General features: G+C 41.7%; 3 protein-coding genes across 5 annotated transcripts; 1 reads left to right on the top strand and 2 right to left on the bottom strand.

Annotated features, from left to right (window-relative positions):
• The first annotated feature begins 73 nt into the window (after nucleotides 1-73).
• Nucleotides 74-3,045, top strand: LOC120795562 (akirin-2-like). Its single transcript, XM_040137564.1, has 6 exons — nucleotides 74-268; nucleotides 616-795; nucleotides 995-1,138; nucleotides 1,259-1,408; nucleotides 2,144-2,215; nucleotides 2,367-3,045. The coding sequence occupies exons 2-6, from the start codon at nucleotides 618-620 to the stop codon at nucleotides 2,375-2,377; spliced, it is 555 nt and encodes a 184-aa protein (XP_039993498.1). The 5' UTR covers nucleotides 74-268; nucleotides 616-617; the 3' UTR covers nucleotides 2,378-3,045.
• Nucleotides 3,046-3,408: 363 nt separating this feature from the next.
• orc3 (origin recognition complex, subunit 3) lies at nucleotides 3,409-9,933 on the bottom strand. Of its 2 annotated transcripts, none has more exons than XM_040137561.1 (20): nucleotides 9,798-9,933; nucleotides 9,636-9,687; nucleotides 9,424-9,521; nucleotides 8,703-8,841; nucleotides 8,400-8,504; nucleotides 8,115-8,284; nucleotides 7,863-8,002; nucleotides 7,404-7,563; nucleotides 6,617-6,730; nucleotides 6,355-6,488; nucleotides 6,145-6,208; nucleotides 5,927-6,043; nucleotides 5,723-5,802; nucleotides 5,312-5,445; nucleotides 5,039-5,133; nucleotides 4,837-4,934; nucleotides 4,585-4,726; nucleotides 4,254-4,370; nucleotides 3,897-3,976; nucleotides 3,409-3,644 (listed from the first exon to the last, which is right to left on the bottom strand). In XM_040137561.1, exons 1-20 carry the CDS (start codon nucleotides 9,852-9,854, stop codon nucleotides 3,539-3,541), a joined length of 2,202 nt encoding a protein of 733 aa, XP_039993495.1. In that variant the 5' UTR covers nucleotides 9,855-9,933; the 3' UTR covers nucleotides 3,409-3,538. The 2 variants fall into 2 exon arrangements, with proteins under 2 accessions (XP_039993495.1, XP_039993496.1); XM_040137562.1 differs by having other exon boundaries at nucleotides 5,039-5,130.
• A 1,049-nt stretch (nucleotides 9,934-10,982) lies between these two features.
• On the bottom strand, nucleotides 10,983-23,158 carry znf292a (zinc finger protein 292a). Of its 2 annotated transcripts, none has more exons than XM_040137320.1 (8): nucleotides 23,008-23,158; nucleotides 20,722-20,885; nucleotides 19,712-19,790; nucleotides 19,259-19,394; nucleotides 18,900-19,102; nucleotides 18,477-18,613; nucleotides 17,698-17,839; nucleotides 10,983-17,550 (listed from the first exon to the last, which is right to left on the bottom strand). In XM_040137320.1, the coding sequence occupies exons 1-8, from the start codon at nucleotides 23,155-23,157 to the stop codon at nucleotides 11,398-11,400; spliced, it is 7,164 nt and encodes a 2,387-aa protein (XP_039993254.1). In that variant the 5' UTR covers nucleotide 23,158; the 3' UTR covers nucleotides 10,983-11,397. The 2 variants fall into 2 exon arrangements, with proteins under 2 accessions (XP_039993254.1, XP_039993255.1); XM_040137321.1 differs by having other exon boundaries at nucleotides 20,722-20,876.
• Between the last annotated feature and the right edge of the window lie 832 nt (nucleotides 23,159-23,990).

The raw sequence follows: 23,990 nt of genomic DNA, 5'->3' as shown, positions 1-23,990 counted from the left end.
CTCAAACTTTCATTTCGCATCTTTTAGTGTTTCACTGCATAACCCAGAATGCACTGCAGCGCGTTTCACACGCGACGTCACGAACCGGAGAAGCCGACAGTCTCATATCAAAAACAAGCAGCTAAGTTGCGTTAGCTCGCCCCGCTATCTAACAGCAGACAGTCGGCCCGCAGCTGGCTGATCGTCACTGCAACTTTTGGGAAGCAACTTTTAGAACAAGACGAGTTGTTGAACGCATTTGGACAGGCAAAACTTACCCCCCCAAAAGGTAAGAAGGAGCTTTATTCAAATGTTCACCAGAACGTACTCTCTGACCAGTGGTAGCCAAAGCTAACGTTAGCTTTGTTTTCTTTTTGATTATTGGCTAGCAGGCACAGCTAACGTTAGCGTGCTAGCAAATATTTAAAGCCTCAGCTGCGCAGTATGCTTAGCATGTTTTCCTCAGCGTAAGAAACTGATCTCAGCCGGACAATTCCCGTAGTAATTAGGAAGTCGTGTTAAAGAATAGCCATGGCTAGCAGTTATCTGATATTACTGATGTTATCGCCTCATTATTGTCTTGTTTCGGTATTTTATACCCCCCCCCCACCTCCTTCTCCTTTTAACAAACTAAAGTCATGGCGTGTGGAGCCACCCTGAAGAGGACCATGGATTTCGATCCTCTGATGAGTCCTGCTTCACCTAAAAGACGAAGATGCATCCCCGTGTCCCCATCGTCCTCATCCTCATCCCCTAGGAAGTATCTCAGCATGGAGCCCTCGCCATTTGGGGAGTCATCGTCCAGACTTAGTGCAGGTAATGCTGCTGATGTTGGCCTGCTTGGTGATCAGCAAGGCACTGGACAGGCATTAGCAACATGTTGAGCCACACTATAACAAACTCGAAAACAAGTATGCATTTCACTCAAAGTTTAGCAGTGGACCCCCCAACGTGCCAGCTGCACTGATGGACTTCTTTCTTTTTTTTTTTTTTTTGCTTTTTGTCGTCCCTCTAGAACAAATCCTCAACAGCATCAAGCAGGAGTACAAACGCATTCAAAAGAGGAAGCATCTAGATGGAGGCTACCAACAGTCAGAGTGCTGCTATTCTCCAGAGTCCCCATCCCAGTCGTCTACTATGAATGTTTCCAGCATGCCAGGTTAGCTGCTTAACACCCTGTCTTTAGGAGAGACTGGTTAAGAATTACTGTGACATGTATACGGGTTATCACAAATACCACATACGCGGTGATTCTTAGGTTTTTACTTGATCCGTGCAGGAACGTCCTCTGGAGGTGTGTCCCCCACTAGAAAAGAACAGCCATTATTCACCCTCAGACAAGTCGGGATGATCTGTGAACGCCTGCTGAAAGAAAGGGAAGAGAAGGTGCGGGAGGAATATGAGGAGACCATGACCTCAAAACTGGCAGGTTCGTACCCTCTGAGTAAGAATACTCTGTTGCGACTCAGAACACCAATCAGATTCATCCAAGAAACTCTGCTACGACCAATCGCATAGTCAGATTTACGTCCTCATAGATGAGTTAGGGGATGTAAATAAATAGTTATTGAAACAATTACTGATATTAACAGGAGCACTTCCTCTGTTCCCTGCACCTACTGACCTAATGACAAATGTCCATATTATCAAAGCCCAAATACATGTCTTAAAACTAATTACTGTATATTATCTGACTAGTTGACAAAAACCAAAAGCTATGAAATATAGAAAATCTCTCAATTGTGTAGCTGTAACAAGCAAATATGTCTTTTTCCTAATAAAAGTATGGAATAACTAGAAATTTTCAAAATTAAGACCCAGTTGAATGAGTAATTATTTCAGCGCTAATGGGCAGTAAAGGGATTCTGTATGTTATGTGGTACTAACTAATTCAGCAGGAGAAACTGTTGCGTCAAGCTACGCTTAATGGTGAAATTATTTGCCCTTTTTTTTTTTTTGCCTCACACACTTTTTCTTCAGTGGGGACTGACTGACTCCCAATGTTGGTGAATAATTAGTGTGATTGGTGAACTGGCCTGTGGTTTAAAGATGAGTCTCTGGTAATATGAAAGGATTGAACACATATTTCAATAATGGAAGTTGTCTTAGAGTATTAACATTTTGTTGTGACATAAAGGTCACTTTGATTTCCTCTGAATTTCAGAACAATACGACACCTTTGTGAAGTTCACACATGATCAGTTAATGCGACGATTCGGGGAGCAACCTGCAAGCTGTGAGTTCTTTTTTCATTTTAAATCAATTCCACGTTCCTGTTTCACGGGCATACTGTACGTGAGAAAGTGTTGGGTCGCAGTCTGAGCTCCCCCTTTGAAGTTTATAGTAACAAGTCTGGTTTCTGTATTTTATTTCATCTTCTTCTCCAGATGTTTCCTGAGTGTGGCACAGAAATCTCTGCAAGACGGCCTTCTCTTGCTGCAAGCTATCATGTGATATCTCAAGAAGGAAAAAAGCTCATCATTGTAAGAGATTCAGTTTAGCTAGTTTAAATGAAACTTTTCTTACTGTGCCATATTTCTGTCTTTGGGCAAAGGTTTATATGAAGCTGTTGTCAGTTGTTACCACTCTGTTGTAAGCAACTAGGTCCTAATGTAAATGAATGGACCCTATCTCTACCAGTGGCCTATGTTCCTCCTGCTGTACGTGTATCTACATTTATCTCACTTTTGTAATGATTCCCAGCATTCCAGGCTTTGTCACTTGTTTCTATTTGTTACATGTAAAGAGTTTTAAACAAAGTTTGCTGGTCAATCTGAAAGGAAGTGGAAGAAGAGCTGAACAGAGAGAATATGTTTGCAGTTTGTCCTCTATTCATTGCTTTTTAAATTCAGCATAAAGTGGGCTAATTTTTTTTTTTTCCCCCTCTCTCCTTACCAGTGTTTTATTTATTTTGAGTTTTGTTTTGCTGGTATCACTTTGAAACCAATGTACTTATTGAAAAAAAACAAAAAAAAACAAAATAATAAAAATCTTTTAAGAGTTCAGAATTGTTTTGGTGCACGCAGGACATTTGTGAGACTCTCAGTATTTGGCTTAAGTGAAGCCAAATCTCATCAAGAAATCTAGCTTTTCCTTAAGATGGTAGTTGGTAAATTATTGCCTGTAAGCCCCTGTAAACTTTAATGAGTGCATTTCATGAAAAATGTCTTGATCATAAAGGTCTTTTTTTCAGTTAACTGTACACTGCACCAGTGTCCAAGCTGTACGCTCAGTAAAATAGTAATATGCTATTATGTTAAGTTCAGATTTCCTAGAGACACTTCAAAATCAGATGGGACAACTACATACCCTTTTGACCATCCAGCACCCAACATAATTGGATTAGGATCTTAGGGAGAAAGTGGCAGAAATACAAATGTGTGTATGTTCTGCCAAATGCACAGCTATAAATATAAAGTGACTATCAAATGTTAAACACTTATCTTTTATTAGAAGGGAATTCAGTACGGAATATAAATCCAAGTCGAACTTGATAAGCGCTACAGTGAAAGGAGACGGTATCCACAGATGTACAGGTCTGTCTTTCTGAGCGTACTGGTCAGCAGCCTCCCCAGGTGAGCCGAGCCACGTGGTCTGTCTTCTGCTTGGTGGATTTGATGAAGCCAAGAAATTCGAGCTCCGACACAGCTCGGATGAAACGAGCGCTGGAGATCAAGTTGAGGAACCAAATTTCTCTAATGTGGACACAACGAAGAGTGGAAATGACCTTAGTGCCCGTCTGCTCTCAAATTTCATCACAATCACTGTCTAAATGTTGTTGTTGCCTCCTACGCGGCGCTGTATTTAGGTTTTTTGCTTTTTGGAATTCACCCGTTGAAGTAAACATTAAGCAAATATTAAAATGGAGGCAGCATGATGGGAAAGACATGTACATAGATAAAGTTGCGGAAGGATACTGTTTGATTTCATCCACTTTCCCAAAATTGTCAGAATCTGGATCCTTATCTTCTGCTGCAGAAACCACAGTGGCGTAGGCCTGACAAACAAACAAAAACACGTTTTCATTCACGTGTGTCCTGTCAATCGCGGGCCAACATTTGATCCTCAGATCAATAACGTGAAAAATTGACAGGATCAAAAAAGCCTCTTCTACAGGAAAAACAAAAGGCAAAGCTCAAAGGTTATGCTTTTTTATCTAATTAGAGAACGGCACAAACAGATAAATATCATGTTTTTCCTGACACAGGTTTGTTGGTCTATATTAAGTTGCATGTAATTAGCCTACAAACAAATTATTCAGTGTATAAACTCACTTCTAGCCAGTCATACAGGTTGATCAGCCTGCCGCACTCCAGATGGAGCTTGTAAGCGATGCAGATATCAGGAGCAGCGTTAGAGACCGACCCATCCTCAGTCTTTAGCCTGTCATTCTGAAAGGAAAGTCAAAAGAGCGAAAATGTCTTTACGCGTTTTTGGATTTTTCAATGCACGTCTAACACACTTTCAAATAAATATTCTTGCTTACAGTATTATTAGAACATTCAAAACACATTCTTTTTTGCCAGATGTAGTTCAGCATGAGTGACCTCCGGCTCCTCCTCTTGCGACGATAGTTACACACTTGATTTGATTAGACAGATGTACCTGAAGATAATAGTAGGGACTGCTGAGAGCAGCTTGAATGGAGGTACGGGGTGTAGCGTTGAGGTGGCGTCTCACTGTGGCAGACGAGCTGTAGTAGCAGACTTCGTTCAGCGCCTGTGACTCTGGGGGAGACAGGTGACTCCTGGGTGGGAGAGAGATTTTGGCTGTGTAAGAAGTTCTACAGTATTTGCCTTGTTTCATAGTATTAATTTCATCACACGTTCGGTCGAGCAAGAAGGTAATCTGCTTTACTTCACTAAGCCGTTGATGAACTCGAGGGCTTCATTTCGGAGAACCTCATACGGACTCAGTTTCTTGGATCTCCGAGACTCATTCATCTCCAGCAGCGTCTGGAATATCAAAGTATCAAAAGTATTACAAATCATCAGTGAAGTGGAGAATCTTTTCAGAGAAACCAAGTTAACTTGTTCCCCTAAGCAAACTGGTGAGTTACCTTCTGCAGCTGGAAGAGATCTGTTTTCTTTTGAAGATTTTTCACTGGAGAAGTGATACTCTCCTCCACACTGAGGACAGTTTCAACAGCTGCTGCTGTTGTTACGAACAAGACAAAAGAATTTTGCAGGGAGGGATCAGTAAGCATTATATTTCCATTGCCTATTGCACTGATTTCAATAATTGTCTAAGAAAATCGACTATCCCAAGGTGAACATTAGATGATGGAAAAGAAAATCTATAAACCAAGTTCGACCACATTTTTTCTACTTACTGTCCAACTGCTTAAATTTGGCGAGAAGCTCCTCCAGCTGGACCAGAGCGTCCCTCATCTTCTTTGACTTGACGGGCCGCAGAATCTCTGCGCACCTCTGAAGCAAAGTGATCAGCTCTTCCTTCGCCAGCATCCTGGAAGGGAAACCACAGGGAGTTTACAAATGAACGGTACAGCGGTGCCTCAGGTCACTAACTTCAGGCTGGGTTTGTAGCGTCAAACAACAGAGGCACAATACTATTTTACTGTATAGGATGGATATTTGGCCACCAGAGGGTGCAATGACCAGTACACAGCAAAAGTGAGAGTATCTTAGCAGGCCTACAGTTTCTGACATTTATTTATTTTATAATACTGATGTCTATTTGTTGGTTGTACTTGTTAACGTGCAGATTCATTATCAATGCTTACTTCAGAAGCTTCATGGCTGACTGGTAATCCTCATTCTCCCACACATTCTTCTCAAGGCATATTAAATGGAGCTCCCTGATCTGTGGCACACAGATAACCAGTGACACATTGAGGCAAATGAAACACCAGCACTTCAGCGATAAGAGAAAGTGTGGTTGGTTCAAAAATGTCACGTTGTTTAGACACAGCGCAGCGAGTTCTTGCCTGTTTCCCGAGGGGGTACCGAGGTAACGATGAGGTCAGAGTGTGGAGACATCTCAGGACGGGGTAGTAGTTCTTGTGGTATTTGCGAAGGTCCTTTATCAGCCTCTGACACACCTCCTAAAAACAGACATGGTAAACTAAGCTGTTACACTGTGTGCGGATATGTGCATTCATTATTGGCTATTGCCTCGGTTGTAGCGATAAAACTAAGAAAGTACCTTTAAATGACTGTCATCCTTCAAAAGATTGACCTGTTCCTGATGATCCTGCTTCTCTACATACCTGCCAAATGCAGCCCAATGAAATGATAAATTTAGACAGTTAAATGGTTTTTTTTTTAATCTCTACTTAGAAATGTGAGATGATTCTAAGAGGTGGAAAATTTACTTTGCACACCGGTGAAAAAAACAAACAAATTGTGTGTGTACCTCTTGAACGACAGCAGCTGCCTGATCCTCTCCAAGTCGCGGTGACTGAGCTGCATCACGTTAAGCAGAGCCTGCTTCTTCTTACAGCACAAAACACTAAGAGGCTGGGAGTGAAAGTGCTCCAGTAGAGCCAGCTGCAAAAAAAGTCGGAACAGATATTTTGTCTCACACACGTGCGCATCGGAATTAGATCTTCAGACACAAGGCGACAGCCAGAGGGGCAGACTGATGGGACACAAAGCATTTAGAAGCTCCTCTGTACCTGAACGCCCTTGATGAAGTTTCTCACAGAGAAGTCGTGGTAGAGGAAGATGCTGATCAGCACCTGCATCACTTTACCGTTGAGCTTAAAAGGGAAGTGAGGTGTCAGGATCAACTGGAAATATAAACAAGACAACAACAAAAAAATACAGTTAACTTCCTTTCATTTAACAAAATGGATTTATTGCGACATTTGAGAAACTATGCCCTGGTGGACACATATAAAATTATAAAAATAATAAATAAACATAACTTTCTGTGATCTCTGATACAAACCAGAATTCAACTTAAAACATTCAATAAATGCTGCATATTTTGAATTTGGCTGCTTATTAACACTATTTTAAATCTCAACGATGGAGAAAAACGGCAAAGAGTAGTAAAAAAGTTAAATATTTTCACAGGGGAGGAGTTTTTTTCAGGAGCTAGGGGCAGGAAAAACTATATCCGAGATCTGCATTGCAGAAGTTTTACTTGATGGAGCGTCTTCATGATTAAAAGTTGCACAATACCCTGTATCTTACAATGCAGTACCAGCATGGGGACCTCAAACATACTGGATTTTAACACGTCAACAGTACAAAACTGTATGGAAGATTGGCAATGAGGTAAACAAGAAAATCTCATATCTGATAAGTTAACTAAGATAAAAACAAATGTGATCTTGCACTCAGAGAGAACTCGGGCTCCAAAGCCCTCACAACAACAACGTAATGCCACCATCCGATATATTTCCTCTATGAACAGCCAGATGCATTTCTTTTGTACCGTGTCAGCGTGAAAACTACCTTGTCTATGACTGTGGCCAGGTGCTGGGTGCAGGACAGGGACTGGAAGAGCTCTATACACAGCAGGGAGGACACGGAGTGAGGCAGCGTGTGCTGGATGGTGCTGGGCGATGTGGCGATACCAAAGATGAACATCAGCGGAAGACGTTCAATGTACCGACTGTGGAATAGAGTTAGGTTTATAGAGGTGCCGTTTCAACATATAATACTGAATCAAAACTGAGTTTCATCAGTAATTTGTCAATTCCAAATATTTTTAAACAAGGTGATGGACAAACGTTTCCTCAGAAGGTCACTTGGTTTGGGTGTATAAGACGGTGGCTACAAAATTGGACTTGTTTCAGACCTTTACAAAAACTTTGACCATTTAATTGTCATTCTGAAAATGTGTATAGGCTGGTGCAATGATAAAATAACCTGGAAACAGTTAAACTGTTCAACTGGAGAGCTTCTACGTACCTGCAGATAAGTATAAAGTCTTGAAGAACTCTTGGATTGAAAGCCTCGAAATCTTTGAAAATAATTACAACAGGAGGCTGCTGTCGCTCGTCTTTGGCTGGAGAACTACGCTTTTTTCCAGGAGTGCCACTGCTGGATTTCTGAAATACAGAGGAAACAGCGCTTTTATTGCCTTTCAGGTGATCAAACGTATTTTATTCACCAAACTGCAGACGTAGATGCATGTATGCTAGCTACGCCTTATGGCCTCACCTTTGTTTTCGTATTGTACCAATCACAGAGCGTACCGAGGGAGCAGTGTGCACTCTTGTGGAGCTGAGTACCGGTCTGCTCAGCCTCCTCCTCCTCCTCCTCCTCATCATCCACAGCCACAACTGTACCCATTAACCTCTCCAGCACCCTCTTCATCAGATGCTTCAATGCTGAAGTGACAGAGCAGAAATATACACTTGAAGGCTCAAGCTGTTATGGGAGTACAAGATACAAACAGTTTCTTAAATCCGCATCAGAGGCAATGCTGTCCTCAGAGTCCCTTACCTCCACACTCTTTGGCCTGAACAGAGGCCACGTGAGGTGTGACAGACTGCTGGAGCAGCTCGGACAGACTCTGGAAGGTCATGTCATGATCTGGGACGTTCACGCCTATGGAGGACGTCGTAGGAAAAGCAAGGCGGACGAAATGTTTTAAACTGTATCAGATCCGGCTTAAAAAGAAGCCCTCAAAAAGGCACAACACAAAACTGAAGAAAATAAATGGAGCGGAAATGTTTTGTTTCCATTATATTCTAAACTGGCTGCTGTTGGGACAGCCAGTCAGCAAAAGTCTGATCCCCAGCATACCAAGGACTAGAGCTGCTGTGGGAATCTCGCTGGCTCTCATCTGTGATGCCCAGTCGCTGTGTTGACGAGTGGAAGAACACTTTCTGGTGAAGTCCAGCAGGCTGTCCAGGATCTTCCTGTTGAGTTCATCCTGTAAAACCTTGCATGCCGGGGGGGGGGAAAAGAAAAGAAAGCGTTAAATAGGTTGCCCCATCATGTTAAAATTCACACCCTTGTGTAACAGACTTTGAGACCTAGTTGAGGATTTCCGGTTCATCCTAAACACAGTCCCACTGCCAGATCACTTTTACTAAAAAGGAGAGTAACAAAACTTGTTCTATTGTATTGTATCACTGAATATAGAGCTCTCACTTTATTACACTTAATGAATCCAACAGGATTTATTTTTTTTTTCCCCCCAAAATCTGTTGAAAACTCCGATGTGTTTGAACCTAAATCTGATTATTTTCGTAGCATTATGCCACTTTGATTTTATGATCATTTATGCTCCTTTTAACCATTATTGGGGGCCGGCAAAGCTTTGTGAAGACTCAAAAATCCCACTTACAATTAAAGTACTTTTAATTTTTTTTTTTTTAAAGTATCAAATCGTGAACGCACCATACCAAACAGCTGCTTTCATAGACACCCCCCCAAAAAAAAAAAAAAACCTTTTCATTTAAATTTCTGTCCCAATGCAACGACCAGTCGTGTGGCATGCTGAGTGCGTTTAACCGGTTACCTCCGTGTCCGCCTTGATTTTGTCCCACAGGGCCCGACAGAGTTCGAATCGTCCATCGCTGTTTCCAGCACCTTCGCAGCCGTCGGCGAAGCAGGCCTCTGTGGAGAGACGTTGGGGCGGCGTGTGTCTAAATGAGGGCAGTCACGCCACCTGACCAGCTCACGGCTTTTAACTTAGCAAAGACACTTTACGATCAGATCGACGCAACTCACCCAGGCCGAGCGTCTTTTTCCTCTTGGCGCTTGGCTTGAAAACAAAACAGCCCTGAAAGATCGACGGCCACAGGTTACCAACAGTGTCAGCTCCCTACAATAACACACACAGAGACTAAACTTTCTGGGGGGGGCGTAACGTCTACGAGTATGACATTTTACCTTTGACACAGACGAAGTAGACGCCTCGGCGTCAGCTGCATGAACCGGGTCGGTCATCTTTAATGTGAGTGTCCCCCGCGGTGGCGTCTCGATCGCGGTGGAAATGTTGCTTTAAAAAAAAAAAAAAAAAAAAAATGACGCTCGCATTTAGCCGGACAAAGTAGCTGCTGTTTCCCGCCAATATTACGTTTCCGGAAAGGGCTGTGTTCAGCTGAAATACGGCTCCGGTGGGTTCACAGCCCTTTTTTTTTTTTTTTTTTTTTTCCGAGTTTTGAGTTATTGGACATGATAAAAGGCATTGAATGTCATGGCCATATTTTTTTTTTTTAAAAGCCAAATGGGACTTTTGTGTTTTTACCCTCAGTTTAGGTTTCTATTAAATCTCTCTGCAGTTTTTAAGTTGCGGTGGGCTGTTTTTTTTTTTTGAACATCCTCGTCCGGTAGTTTCCCTGTTGTGGCCTCCCTGCAGTGTTTTATGTCCACATCTATGGATGGCAGACATGTAAAGACGATGCGTCCCAATACTTATAATACAGTTGTTGTAATAAATACATCATTATAAAGTAATATTAATAGCTTCACACCTTTATTTCATTATATAAAGCGTTCATTTATACATATGTAGTTATTTTGAGGGCGTAGATTTATCATTTAGCTGTAATGTCAACATTTCACTGTAATGTGCAAAAACACAGACCCCTCTGGATTTTATTTAACCTTCTTTATATTTATTGTATAATTTAATTGGATAGATTCCCAGTTTCTGTGAACTGTGGAAACAGTTATGGTGAACTCATATTTAAACTAGACTGCTGCATAATTTAATAATTTTTTGTCAAATTAAGTTCTGCAAATGTGTGATTTATGTGCAAAGAAACCCAGTAGACAAGAAGATTAATTTAGGTGAATTTTTTTCTAATGTTTTGTCAGAAATTCAGCAATGGTCAACTAAGGATATGACAAGCTGGTTCCACTATATGTCTATATTCCGTACAAAAATCAACAGCGCCTGTCAGTATTCAAACAATCGTAACATGTTACAGCAGGACAGCGCATGAATCTAGGTATCCTGATGAACAAATGTAATCTATTGTAATCTAAACTCTGTACACAAGTAAGATATCAGAAAAATAACACCCGCAACACGAAAAAGATCTGCCGACAAAATTTTACAAAAAGAACCAGTAACATTTTATTGAACACTTTGTGGAAGACATGTAAATATTACAGATAGGTCTACTAGTGTTGAAAAAGGATAAAATAAATACAAACAGAACTTGAAATCCCATAGGGATATATAAAAACATAGTTTTTCTTTAAAAGTCTCCATTTAGCAAAAGAAAAAAAAAACATCTTCAGTACTAAGCATAAATACAAACATGTTTCTAAAATCTATGCCCTATAGATTACCTGGTTATTATAACTAACATACATACTTAAAATCATCCGAGACATTTTTTCATTAGGTACAAAATAGGCCATTTCATTGTTAACTGTGACCATTACTGTTAACAGTTGGAAATCTGATGCATTAACAAACCATTCTGCAGCATAACTTCTCAAATCCTGAGTGAGATTGAGTTGAAAGCAAAATATCGGGCTATGATCCACTATAAAGCCACTTTTTTATTATGACTATGGGCCTCATGTCTTGTAGCTGCTTTAGCAAAAGATCAGCACCGTCTGAAAATGTTTTATCCATGACAATCTTGACGTTGCTCACTGATTTGAGATTTAGGGGATTTCTAAAATCTACCAGATTTTCACAGCCTCTAAATTCATCCGTTATTTTACTTTTCATCGCAGATTTCTGTTTGTGAATTTGTTGTCTTTTGGACGGCAGTTCAGCACTAGATTTGTCATTTAATTTCCGTTTGGAAGAGTGGGTTGACTCTGAGGTTTCCAAGAACTTAAGGAAGGAGTCCTCAAGTCCTAAAGGCTTGAAAGACCCTGACATAACTACGTCTTCTCGTTGATCTTGGGCTGTAGGGGTACCAGGATTTGAGTTCTCTCTTGAACTGTTAACAGTCGAACGGTTCCTAAGGGTCTGCATCCTCTCCGGGCAAGCTGGTGTAGGATGTGCAGGTTTTCTGGGACGGCCTCTTTTAGTTCCCCCTTCTGTCCCAGTGGAAGCTTGAGATTCTGCACTATCATCGTTGGACAGCTTGCCGTCTTCTTGGCCTATTCTATCCATCATCTCATCAGTTTTCTGGTCAATGGGCTTTTCGCCGTCTTCTGGATCCGTCTCCTCAGAAGATGAGCTTGACGCGCCCTCTGATTTATTCGTATCTTTGAATCTGGCGCGCGAGTACTTTTTGCAGAAAATGAACTGACTCCTCTGGTCTTCAATGTATCTTTCTGTGAGGCCATGAGTGGTGTAATGCTTAAATATATTTCTTTCAGCCCGTTCCACTGCATCACAGCCTATGATCATGCATGGGTACTGCAGCGCAGACTTCTTGGTGCACATAGCTGATGCCTCCTCGTGGGATTTTAGTGTTGGTTTTCCAAAACTGGTCCAATGTTCAATAGACTTCCCTTCTTTCTTTTTAGTGTTTTTCTTCTTCATTTTGAATTTGTTTTCTACATTTTCTTTCCCATTAACCCCCGGGAAAAGCCCTACTGATTTAGTCCTTCTTCCGTCACTTGTCTTGGGATCATAAACATAATCGTGTTTTTTGATCAGGTGACGGAGGAGGTTTGATTTTGTAGTGTAAACGCGGTCACATCCCTCGTACTCGCACCTGAAAGTTGGGTCAACTGAGCCGCTCTCAGAGATGGCAATTTCCTTGTGGTAATTCTTAATGTGCTCAATGTACTTTTCCACAGAGTTGAAGGGGAGAGCACACTCAGGCCGGTCACAGTTGAAAGTCCCTATGGTCATGCTGGCCATCATGGCGGTAGCTTTGTCGCGGGTGAACTTGTGAAGTAAGAGGTAATGTTGCACTAATCTTGTGATTCCCATGAACACCCTTGAACAGTTTTTCACTTGACACCTGACTTCATTATCTTTTCCTATGTTCGGACTGCTCTCCTGTCCATTTTTAACACTAGTTTTTTCTGCTTCAGTTTCAGTTTTGTTGGCGGGCAGGGATGCCTGATGCATGGCCCTGTAATGGAGAATCAAATTGTGCTGGATGGTGAATGCAGCAGTGCATCCTTCATGAACACAGCGATATGGTCTGTATGGACTGTAGGCGTTGTCTGTATCACACATTTTTAGGCTCAGCCTTTTCTGAAGTTTCTCTTTCCTCTGGGATTCATCCTTTGTTGGGGTGTTTTTGGAGCTGCTGGGTTTTTCTGGGGATGATGAAGCAGATGCAGTAGGAAAGCTGGACTTTGGCTCTTTTACTTTGCTCAATGGTGCATCAGATTTTCCTCGCTGCTCCTTTGCTTTGCTAACCGGACTGAGTTTCTCTTTTAAATTAGATTTCTGTTTCACTTCTGGACTCTGGTTTAGAACAACCACTTCAGGTTGGTCAGGGGTTCGTTCAGGAACTGGTGCCACCTCACCAAACGACCCATCAGTCAAATAGTTTTGAGGTGATGGTAGTCTTGTAACAGTTGATACCTCAGGTGTGAAGCCCTCTTTTACCGCTTCTCCGGGTGAAGTGATTTGATGAACTTGTGGATTGTTTTCATTGTCTGTTTGAGGTGCAATTGCAATGTCAAGTGGTTCTTGTTTTATAGCAGGTATTACAGCTGCAGATCGTGTCGTGCGACTAGTATTGGCATCAGTGGTTGCACGGCTAATAAACACATCATCTTTGTTGAGTCTAAATGCACGCCTGTTTCGAGCACTGATCCTTAGCTTCTGCATTTCTACCTTTGACAATCGATGGACTTTTTCATAATGAATTCTCAACCCTGTCGTCCTGGTGAATGTTTTGGGGCAAATCTGACAAGGATATGGAGACAGTTTGGATGGTGTTCTTTTTAATTCCTCTATCATTTCATTAGAGTAATCATGCATTTTACTCAAGTGTTTGAATAACGCCTCCTTTGTCATGAACGAATACTCACAATCATCTTGGTCACATTTAAAAGGTTTAGGTATCTTTTCAGAGGGCTTGTCATCATTTTTACTCAGGATTTTACTTTTTTCTAAGTCAGGGGCTGCATCACAATGACTGACATTTTGCTCTAAGGAGAGCGCACTCCGCATTTTCTCTTGAGCGGCCTCAATCAAATCCAACCTTTGAAAGGCATGTGAAATTTCCATCAGGTGATCTTCTTGATATGGTACAGCGAGGGCTGGATTAGCCAACTCTACTGCCTTCTCTTGCTGGTCTTCCGGGGAAACTGTGAAGGAGTTGGAAAAGTCCATTATATTTGTATATTGGGGCTCCTGTTTCAATGCCATAGGTGAAGTCAGAGTGGTCAAGCTACAAGATTCCTGTGAGAAATCCCCGTTCGGCATGTTATATATTGCTCCATTAGTGTCAGGGACATGCGGGTCATTGAGGAAATCAAGAAATGATGTTGGCAGATCAGCCGTCAGGTCTATTTCATCTAAAGGTCTGCACTGTGAGCGTTTAGATAGGTGACCTCCGAGAGACTTGGTGCTAGTGAACTCTCTGAAGCATCTCCTGCAAATGACTTTGCCATCCTTAATGATAGCTGGCCATTTGGTTCGCTTGCTCAACCTGCTGCGTTTTCCCTTCTGCGTGTCAGGGTCGCCACCCTTTTCATCCGGGGGGTTAGTTTCACATTCAGCATTAGGACAGTCCTCCTCATAAGGGAAATCTGTGTGGATGACATTATGTGGACTGAGCATGCCATCCCCAGAATTGTCCATCTGGTCAAAGCCAGGAGTTGACATACTCTCCGTTTTAATTATTTCAGTTGTGGCTTTTAATGCAACTTGGGCCTCTGGACTCAGACATTTAATGGGATTATCAACTGATGAGCCTTGAGTAAGAGAAGAGTTTTCACTCTGAGCATACGCAGTGTGGTAACTTCCTTCAGGGAGGCTGTCAATTGTTGAGATCCTGTTTTCATTATCCAACTGTCCTGTCATACTTGCACTGCTTTTTCTCACATCTACACCATCTCCACTACCCTCAGGATGCATAAGTCCATACTGATGCCCTCCATTATGCATTTGCCCTCCATTATCAAGCATTAGAGAACTAGACACATACTGAGACATCAAACTGGAATCTGAAGGAGCCTGTGACATAGTGGGACCGTGTATAGCTGCCATTGAATGATCTCTATCAGATGGGACAGACGCCGTGGTTTGATAAGGGTCTGCCTGCCATTGAGGATAGTTACGGGAGGGGTATTCATTCATGTTGAAGGCATCTGGATAGCAGTTATTTATGGGAGGTGAAGACCATGACTGGGACATGTCTGACTGCATCATTCCGCTGGGATTGTTTGGGCTTCCCCATGACGGGTACAGTGTGGGATTCACCATTGGAGTGATAGGCACAGGCTCCATTGATCCAGGATAACATTGAGCAGGTGAGGTTGAGCATCCCACTGGGTAATCCATTTGCTGCATCGCAGGTTTGTTGCATAGTATTCCTGGCTGATTTGTCAGCCTGTTCCCCAGGTTCTGCGACTGATTTGGTGAAGCTGGTCCACTTGGTGCCTTTTTTGCTGTAATTTTGGCCACTTTGTTATATTTCTTTGCTAACTTCCAGTCTTCGAATATTTCAGGGTGTTGCTTCTTCACATGCCTAGACAGACTTTTGTTTGTACTGTATGCCCTTGTACAGTCATTATATGGGCAGCAATGCAGGTTCTCTTCACTACCAGCAGTAACAGCAACCGTGCTGGAAGGATATCCTTGCAGCACGGAAGGAATTTCGGTCTTGATTTGACTTGGAGAAATTATCTGTGGTGTTGCTTGTGGAAATTCATTACCTTGTACATTATTTTGCCCCTCTTCTGGCTGACTTGCCACAGGGTTTGTTGCACTGGGGACAGGATATTCAGGAGGAATCTCATCTTGCCCAGCCAAATCATGGTGCGCATGCGGAGCCTCTGGTGGGAGTTTCGCATCAGCTGGTGCGGCAGTGGGGTTTGTCAGCGGAGTGTAGCATTTCTCTGGTTCTTTCATTTCAAGACCTGTCACTGGATTCAACATGCTTTCAATTGAGTGTTTCACTCTTACAGGACCAGGCTCGTTAGCAACATCTGGGGATCTGCATGGTGATGCGTTTGCCTTGGATGCTTCCTTCATGTAAACATCAGTAATCCTTTCAAGGGAAACAACAGCAGAGCATGTGTCTTCTTTGCTCAAGGTGCTCTCGAGCGGTGGCCCGACTTGTGGAGTGACAGGAGGGTTTTGATTTGTGACGAGAGAACTGTTTACTGTGTCATTTGTACAATGATTCTCTTGGTGAGACAAGAATTGAGACTGTGAGTAGAATATTTTGCCACAGTTATCCGTTTGGCAGGTGTAGGTAAGGTAATGCTGAGCCTCGTGATCATACAGCAAATAGGCCTCGCTGAAAACTTTGCCACAGTTAGGGAACATGCACTGGGCCTTAAATTCTGGGTGTGTTTTTCTATGCATGAGGAGCTCAGAATTGGAGTTAAAGTTGGCCTTGCAATCCAACTGTATGCAGATGTATGGTTTGCTGCCACAGTGCATTTGCAAATGATCATTAAGGTGTCTGACATTAACAAACTGCCGTCTGCAGTACTGGCACACCACTTTTTGTTTTTGTATCTCTAAAAACCTCATGGCCTCTTCATCATCCTTGTGAGATCTGACATGAGCCATGAGGTTACGGAAAAACTTAAAAGCCTTGGAACAATTTTTAACAGGACAGAAACAGTCTTGACTTATCTGTGTGTCAGATGTAGTTTGTTCTACCTTAACAGGAGATGCCAATTGGCCCCCAATTTGAGATTCAATTTTAAGAGGGCTCATGTTTGTCTTGGCAGCAACCTTTGAATTTTTTGATGGACTTTTAGGGGATTGAGGTGGTTTTGTTACCTTCCTTGCAGCTTTCATTGCAGCTAGTCTCTCTTTGCAAGATTGCTTTACATGTGATGCTACATGTGGCTCTAGAACCTCCCTACTTTCAAAACTGTCAGCACAAATTGGACAAAGATACACTCCATCTTTGAAATGCTTCTGAGCGTGGCGAACAATTCTGTGACCCAAAAACTCCTTGTCACACAAAACACAATACTGCATGTAGGCTCGCCAATTTCTGAACCGCGCAGACACAAAACCCTGCTCCCGAAGTTTTTTGGCCTCTCTGTTTTTTTCTCTTTCATCTGTGATTTCATTGAGTTCATTTGTAGTGGTTAACAGAAAGTCCTCCAGGTCTCTGTATTCAGGGAGCTTGCCAAGTGCACTTTCCACCTCTTGTTCATCTGTGTCATTGAGTGTGTCAATAGATGACACAATAGCTGCCTCCTCGCCCATCAGTGCCAAGCAGTTGCGTTTCAGTGTTTTCCAGTCCCAGAACTCTGGATCAAAAGGCCACTGTGTCTTCAAGGCCAGCAGTAACTCGCAGCGTAAAGAATTCGGCACTGGTAGACTCCCGTCCTCCTCAGGCTTTTGGTCGGGTTCGTTGTACAGTGACTCCACAGCATAATACGAGTCAACGGTAGGCTGGAGGAGGAACTCGGTCAGCTGGCATGCACGCTTAACCTCTAGATCTGTTGGCAAGAGGCAGGAAATAGTCTTGCAGATGGTAGACTTGCTGTCCTTATGGTCACTGGAGGTCATTTTCAGAGCTTGAATGCACATTTCCACACACACTGGAAGCCCCACCTCTCCAACCTACAGAAAATAAAAAAGTAGCATAAATGTAATGGATTTGAATTCAAGCAAATGTTAACAGATGCAGCATACTATGAGTCATTGTTGGTGTGAAAAGTAATGTAATACATTCTGCTATCAGCTACAAATGTGTAGACTTTTTCTTACCTCATTTTGGATTACTTTGATGAGAAACAGAATGTGACAGACACTTCTGCAGAGAAGAGCCATCTCTTTGCTTTGCCTAAGAAAAGCATCAGCAGATGACTCTAAACGCATGAGTAGCTTACTCCAGAACAGTGTGAGTTCCCTGGAAAAGATAAAAAACACAACTTTTAAAAACGAAAATAGTTTTCACCATCAATTAATCCCAATTTCTTGTTTCGTCTGACCAACAGCTCAAATATATTAAATTTGCTATTATGCAGGACTACGAAAAGCTGCAAATTCTCACACGTAAGGACCCGAACCTATCAATTGTTTGGTATTCTTTCTTGAAAACTGGCCTAAGTGATTAATCAATTATCAAAAAACTTGTAAGTCAATTTTCTGTTGATGGACTAAAAAGTACATGTATTCAGATTACAGATAACCACAAAGCTTAACATGTACTTTTGTACACTTCTGTATTAACTGGACTTTTGCTGATGCAAAGCAGTCATGGATTAGAGACAGTAATTCATTTATATTCTTCCTAATTCATTCATTCACACTTGGCCTATCTCGCTTCTAGCATTAAGCTATTAAGAGACACGGACCTTCAAATACACAGTCAGCATCTCCAACACTGCTCAACAGTGAGGAGATCTTTGTGCACATGGTTATCACAGAGATTGCTTCAGTTTGGATAAAAGTCTGTTGCATAATAAATTTGCTCCATGAACACTGTACTCCTAAAAGTAATTTTGTAAGTGTTCTAAGAGTACTTATCTGAAACAAACACTTACCAGGCACAGTAAACATCTCCTTGAAGGAGCTGTCGCTTGAGAAAGGCAGAACATAAGCAGAGAGCTCCTTTCTCATCTCCCTCTGACTCCAAGTTGCAAATCATTTCAAGAGCATCTTTACAGTCTATCGATGCAATCTATTGGGAAGAAAGAGAGAACTACATAACTACCAAATTTAACAACACTATTGGGACATTTCATTAATAAATGTTTGAGAGTCCTGAGTGATTAGTTCAGTTTTGGAAAATAACAGTTCATTTTTAGTGCAATAGTTCTTTTGTTTTAATGAATAATTTGAATTTTTTTAAATTTTTTTTGTTTGCTGACTGAGCAGTTGTTTCAACACTATAGTACTTGTTCAAGGGTTAAATTTCCTGACTGTGTGTGTACAAGGAACTGTGTTGCTGCGTGTCATTTCTTAACCTCTTCCATTAGCTGCTCCTGACTTTTTGTCATGCAGATGCAAAGCAAGTAGGTTTGTTTGAAGTTCCCTTTTCCTTCAAATCCGGGATACTCTGAGCACATCTTTGCAAGAACAGCAGCCTTATCAACACTGTCCACTTTGATTAGGTGCTTTATTCGCATGTTCAGAAGCGTGGGACCTTCCAGCTCAAGATACTCATGAACTAAGAGACAGATAGTAAGGAAAAAAAAAAAAAAAGAGAAGACAGAGAAAAATATGAGAAACTCCACAGGAGGCAGTTCAGAAAACAACAATACACACAACAAACAACTATAATTTCATGCAATTACAACAGTACAACAAGCAAGTGAGAACTAACCTTGCTCAGTTTGAGGGATTTGATTGGACAGGATGCTGCTTAGTGTGCTGTTGGACCAGACGCCATCCTGTTGCGCCAGAACTGCGAGCAGGCAAAGCTGTGTGCTCCCACTTTCTTGCAAAAGGCTGTGTGCCAACTGCAACAGTAGACAAATAAATATGTAGTAACTAAATTACTAAAATGTCAGTGAGTCAGACTTATAATGTTACATGGTCAAGAGTCTGAAATAATTGTTACAGCAGTGTTACTGAAGTGAATTTGTATCAGCATCAAAGCAGTTACGTCATTCTCGTAAAGAAAACCCACAGACCCCTACATTTCAACCATTATGTTTCTATGATTTCAATGCTGAGATAAACCGAATGCATTCTAATTACTTAAAAATATTTCATTGCTTATCGCTGCACAGATAAGCCTCAGAAAAATTGCACCAACAGCCCTGGGGATACTGACCTTCATGGAGGACTGAAACTCCTCCCATAAGGCACCAGGGACATGGTGGGGCAGTAAGAGCAGAAGCTCTGCACAGCTCCTGTGAATTCAACGCAGTCATTTGTTAGCGCCAGATTTAGGTCAAGGATGTGAACACACATCACAAATTAAGGGTAACCATACAAGAATAACTATTCGCAAAGTGTGGCACTGTAAAGTCAGTGTGGCATTTTGGAAATATAATAGAGATGACAAACAGGAAAAATGGGGGTTTTAAATCATCAGCAGCAGTGAGACACTTACATCCGTCTGTTCTTTAATGAAAAACAGCACTAATAATAATGCTCAGCAAGACCAAAATCAGCATTTACAATGGATAATCAATGAACTTACATCCTTGAAATTAATAATTTTTGTCTCTCTCCTTTCATTTTGCGCCTCCATGTGCAAACTTTACTCTGTAGCTCATCCCAAATATGTCGAAGATCCCCAAGAGGTAGCCTACATTACTATTCTGTATTACAGCCTCAAGCTCTTTGCATTCATCGGAGCAAATTGTACAAATAGCTGAACAGTTCCTATTGACAGTTTACAGAGTATTTACCAACTTTTCATATTTAATTTTCCTTTGGGATTTGGGAGTGTTTTGTTTTATTCTTATTGTTTAATATTGTGCACCATTAATTGAATATCTAAATAGGTTACAGTCTGTCTTTGGAATGTCTCTGCTCAAAGTCAAAACTATACCAGTCAAACTGCAAAGAGAACAAAATGTTATGTCTAATGTTACATGCACATCCAAAACCTGTAACCCATTCTGTGTCACGTTAAACACTAAAGCCTGAAAGCTAAGACTTAACGCGGATACTTTTCTCCAAAATACCATCTGAGCATTAGGTTTCTGTAAAATATGTATAACTCGTGTAACAGAAAAGTTCATAAAAGAGATGCTGTTTGAAAGAATAGGAAAAATAATGTAGGATTTATGAACTCCTTTTTCTGGTGACATCCACGTCGGAGTTTCTACTCACAGTGCTAACTTTTCAAGTAGGAGTGGCACATTTTCACATTCGGAGGAGAGAGAGGAGGCGGCCTTAGCAAAGCTGAGGATGGCCACAGTGTAGACCTCCAGCAAAGGCAGTGGATCCTCATCAGTTTTCCAACGGCCGGCATGTTCCACAAGGACCTGGAAAAACTTTAAACTATTACAATGAGAAATGCTGATTCTGCACATCTTAGAGTAAAACATTCCTGGGCAAAAAAGAAAATCTAGGTTTGTAAAAACACTGTATAAATCATGAATATTTTTGCTTTAACAATTTGGATTATAAATTAATAATTCAAGTCAATCAATGTAGAACAATCTCCATTAACGTCTTTTTAAAAGTGAGGATTTGCTACTTTTCTGTTTATATAATTGTAGATTGAATTTCTTTGGATTCTTGGGTGACTGACTGGAAACACAACCAATTTGGAGATGTCTCATTGACTAAGAGCAATTGTGATTGGCATTTTTCACTATTTTCTGGCATTTTATAGACTAAAATAATCAATTAATCTAAGAATTACACACCAGATTAATCAGTAATGAAAATAATAGTTAGATGAAGCTCTGGTTTGCTTAATTTTAACTATTTTTGTCCTTGTTAAAGATATATTTATACTTTCCACATCTTATTGTACCAGAGCATTTGTAAGGGTGTAATTACATATTTAGACAAATCAGCTTAGCTATGCCTCTTTATCAAAAAAAAAAAAAAACAGGCCACACTAATTTTGGCTTCACTGGTAAAAGACAAAATGCAGGCTTCATAAAAATGGCAGCTGACAGTGCCCAATTCAAACTTGTTTAGTGAGAATAAAAGATCTACATCCTCTGTAGTGAAGACACAAGTGTGATGGCAATTTTAAGACTTTTAGATTTGTGGTTATCTTTTCTTTTAACTAACTTTTAGATGAGGAAAAAATTTCATGCTGTCACAAACAAACAAACCAACAAACAAAACCATTTTGATAAATAGTTACTATCTTATTATATACTGATTATATAAGCTGCACAGTGTTTAAGACAACAAAGCACCAAAGTTATGTGGGCTTCAGGAAAAAAAAAAAAAAAAAAAAAGAAGCCCTTTTTATCCTCCCCCTCTTTTTTTTCCATCACTCAGCTAGAGTAACGCCTAACCTGCATCAGTGAAAGGTCCCTCTATTTCTTCCACACACAATACTCATACAGATCCATTTCATCCTGAATGCCTGCTACTCCTGCAACTGTTTTACTCCTCGGAGATAAATCTCCATCATGACTTAACTGCACACAACTACAACCTCCAGTCCGAGGCTCGTCCCCCCCTCTTTTTTTTTCCCCCCCCTCAAATAACTTTCTAAACTGAATTCCTCGCTGCCGGTTTATGTGGTATAGAAACGATCCTATAATCTCGCACCAATTTGGCGCAATGACAGTAATCTGCGCCGCATCGCAGGTAAATGGAGACCTCGCGTGATATTTACGTGGTCAGGGCAAATTAATGAGGAGGATGTGTAATGGAGTCAGTGACCACTGCCACACTTTCCCTTTTAAATCACTGTCTCAGCCAGCTGCAGGCAGATCGGTTGCTATAACACTGACATCAATTTCACATCTTTTTCTTTTTTTTTCCCCCCCTGGTGATGGCTATATGGCTATAATAAACACCTACCCTGGTGTCGTTAGCTGGATTAATTAGTGCAAAAGGCCTGGGCTAGCACCTTAGAAAAAATCATTGATCTTTCGGTACAATAAAACAGCCTTACAAAAAGTAAACCTTTTTTACACCAAGCTAAAACCCACACGAGCATGGAGATGCAGCGTTATGACGTTTGAATGATATTTCCCACAGCGAGTACAGTCATTTAATTCAGTGCATATCAATGCAATCGCCCAGTAAAATCTCGCTAACGTAGCTATCCATTTTTTGCACAGCATGACCACTGCACAGGACAGGGGGACCCTGCATACCAGCTAGCAACATTCATCTGCTGTTAGCTATCTGGCCTGGAAAATACGAGTAATACATGCAGAGTGCGCACACATTGGTGTAACTTCTCGCCACACGGACAGTTAGACTTTGCAAATAAGTACGTGCCACAGACAAACATCATTGAGAGAGCAGCTGGAAACCACGGAGGAGTTTTTTTCCCCCATCTTGAAATGCCAGGCAGCTAGCTAGGCAGCTAGCTCCTTAGCTACATTGTTGTAGCAAACGTAGACGCGCATCCTCGGCCAGGAAGCCAGAGGGGCTGCAGGCTGCCCGGGATGAGCAGCAGGAGAACGGGCTAACCTGGCAAAACTCCTGGCAGAAATGCAACGAGGCTTCCAGCGGAGACTGCGAGCTCTCTTTCAAAGCTGTGGTCAGACCCTGGAACCGCTCTCGGAGCTCCTCGATGGCTTTCCGTGTGTCATATTCCTTCTCTGTCTCCCCCTCCGCCATCTTCACAACAATCACGACCGCGTACGCACAGATGTTACGCTGCCAGACTCGCACACGCACGCGCACGCAGAGGGGGGAGGGGAGAGCACACGGTCTGCTCCACATACACATACCCACCTGATGTCAACAAAGCATCCGTGACCTCAGAGCGACAAAAAAAAAAAAAAAAAATTACACTCTTCACACAGGCTGGTCGTGATATATTTGCTCGCCATATAATCCCCGGATGATTGGATTTCTGGATTTCCCCGAACACCTCATGCTCTACAGTCCTTGCGGAGATGCTAGAGGGGAAGCCATGAGCTCCGGGCAGTGAGCATCATCACACAAACTACCTCAGCATGCACCAAAGTCCATTGTATTTTCACCTAAGATTTCCCCAGCCCCGAATGTCCACAAAGCACAGTATCCTTGTCTTTCTCGTCCCTCCAGGGTGGACAGAGTGCAGGGTCACCTTCACCACAGCCCTGATTCAGGGCTTGATTGTGTGACTTGCTCACTGACACTTCAGCAGGGCGGATGATAACAAACAGGGTTCAGGTCAGCTGAAAAACTCTTGGCCTGACCTAAAAGGTAACACGTAACTCGGCATGTTGCTCTGTAAGTGGCGTAAAAGTGTAAAGATTATGTTTCTGAAATATGGAGAGCGTGTAGTTGCTGTATATGATGTTTGCCACAGTATATGATGACTTGTAAGTGTAAATTTCCTCTCAGAAGATGGCTAAATTCGTTCCCACAAATGAACAGGTGTGTGAACCCTTCACTGCATCTCTGCACATGACAAACCCAAGCCGGATACCTTTGCTAAGAATTTCATTTCAGGGTAATTTCAA

This window comes from Xiphias gladius, chromosome 10 (genome assembly GCF_016859285.1).
Source record: "Xiphias gladius isolate SHS-SW01 ecotype Sanya breed wild chromosome 10, ASM1685928v1, whole genome shotgun sequence".
NCBI lineage: Eukaryota > Metazoa > Chordata > Actinopteri > Istiophoriformes > Xiphiidae > Xiphias > Xiphias gladius.
Note: the sequence above shows the minus strand (reverse complement) of the source record. Positions and strands in the feature narration are given on the sequence as shown.

What these genes read in the sequence shown, in the direction of transcription:
- orc3 (XM_040137561.1), bottom strand. Translation starts at nt 9,854, where the DNA reads ATGACCGACCCGGTTCATGCAGCTGACGCCGAGGCGTCTACTTCGTCT. An exon ending in GGTACAATACGAAAACAAAG is followed by an intron (nt 8,003 to 8,114) that starts GTGAGGCCATAA and finishes TCTGTATTTCAG; the next exon opens with AAATCCAGCAGTGGCACTCC. An exon ending in TCAGCCATGAAGCTTCTGAA is followed by an intron (nt 5,446 to 5,722) that starts GTAAGCATTGAT and finishes TTTCCCTTCCAG; the next exon opens with GATGCTGGCGAAGGAAGAGC.
- LOC120795562 (XM_040137564.1), top strand. Translation starts at nt 618, where the DNA reads ATGGCGTGTGGAGCCACCCTGAAGAGGACCATGGATTTCGATCCTCTG. An exon ending in GAATGTTTCCAGCATGCCAG is followed by an intron (nt 1,139 to 1,258) that starts GTTAGCTGCTTA and finishes TGATCCGTGCAG; the next exon opens with GAACGTCCTCTGGAGGTGTG. An exon ending in CATGACCTCAAAACTGGCAG is followed by an intron (nt 1,409 to 2,143) that starts GTTCGTACCCTC and finishes TCTGAATTTCAG; the next exon opens with AACAATACGACACCTTTGTG.
- znf292a (XM_040137320.1), bottom strand. Translation starts at nt 23,157, where the DNA reads ATGGCGGAGGGGGAGACAGAGAAGGAATATGACACACGGAAAGCCATC. An exon ending in AGTTTCAGTCCTCCATGAAG is followed by an intron (nt 19,395 to 19,711) that starts GTCAGTATCCCC and finishes CTACTGTTGCAG; the next exon opens with TTGGCACACAGCCTTTTGCA. An exon ending in AGGAGCAGCTAATGGAAGAG is followed by an intron (nt 18,614 to 18,899) that starts GTTAAGAAATGA and finishes TCTTCCCAATAG; the next exon opens with ATTGCATCGATAGACTGTAA.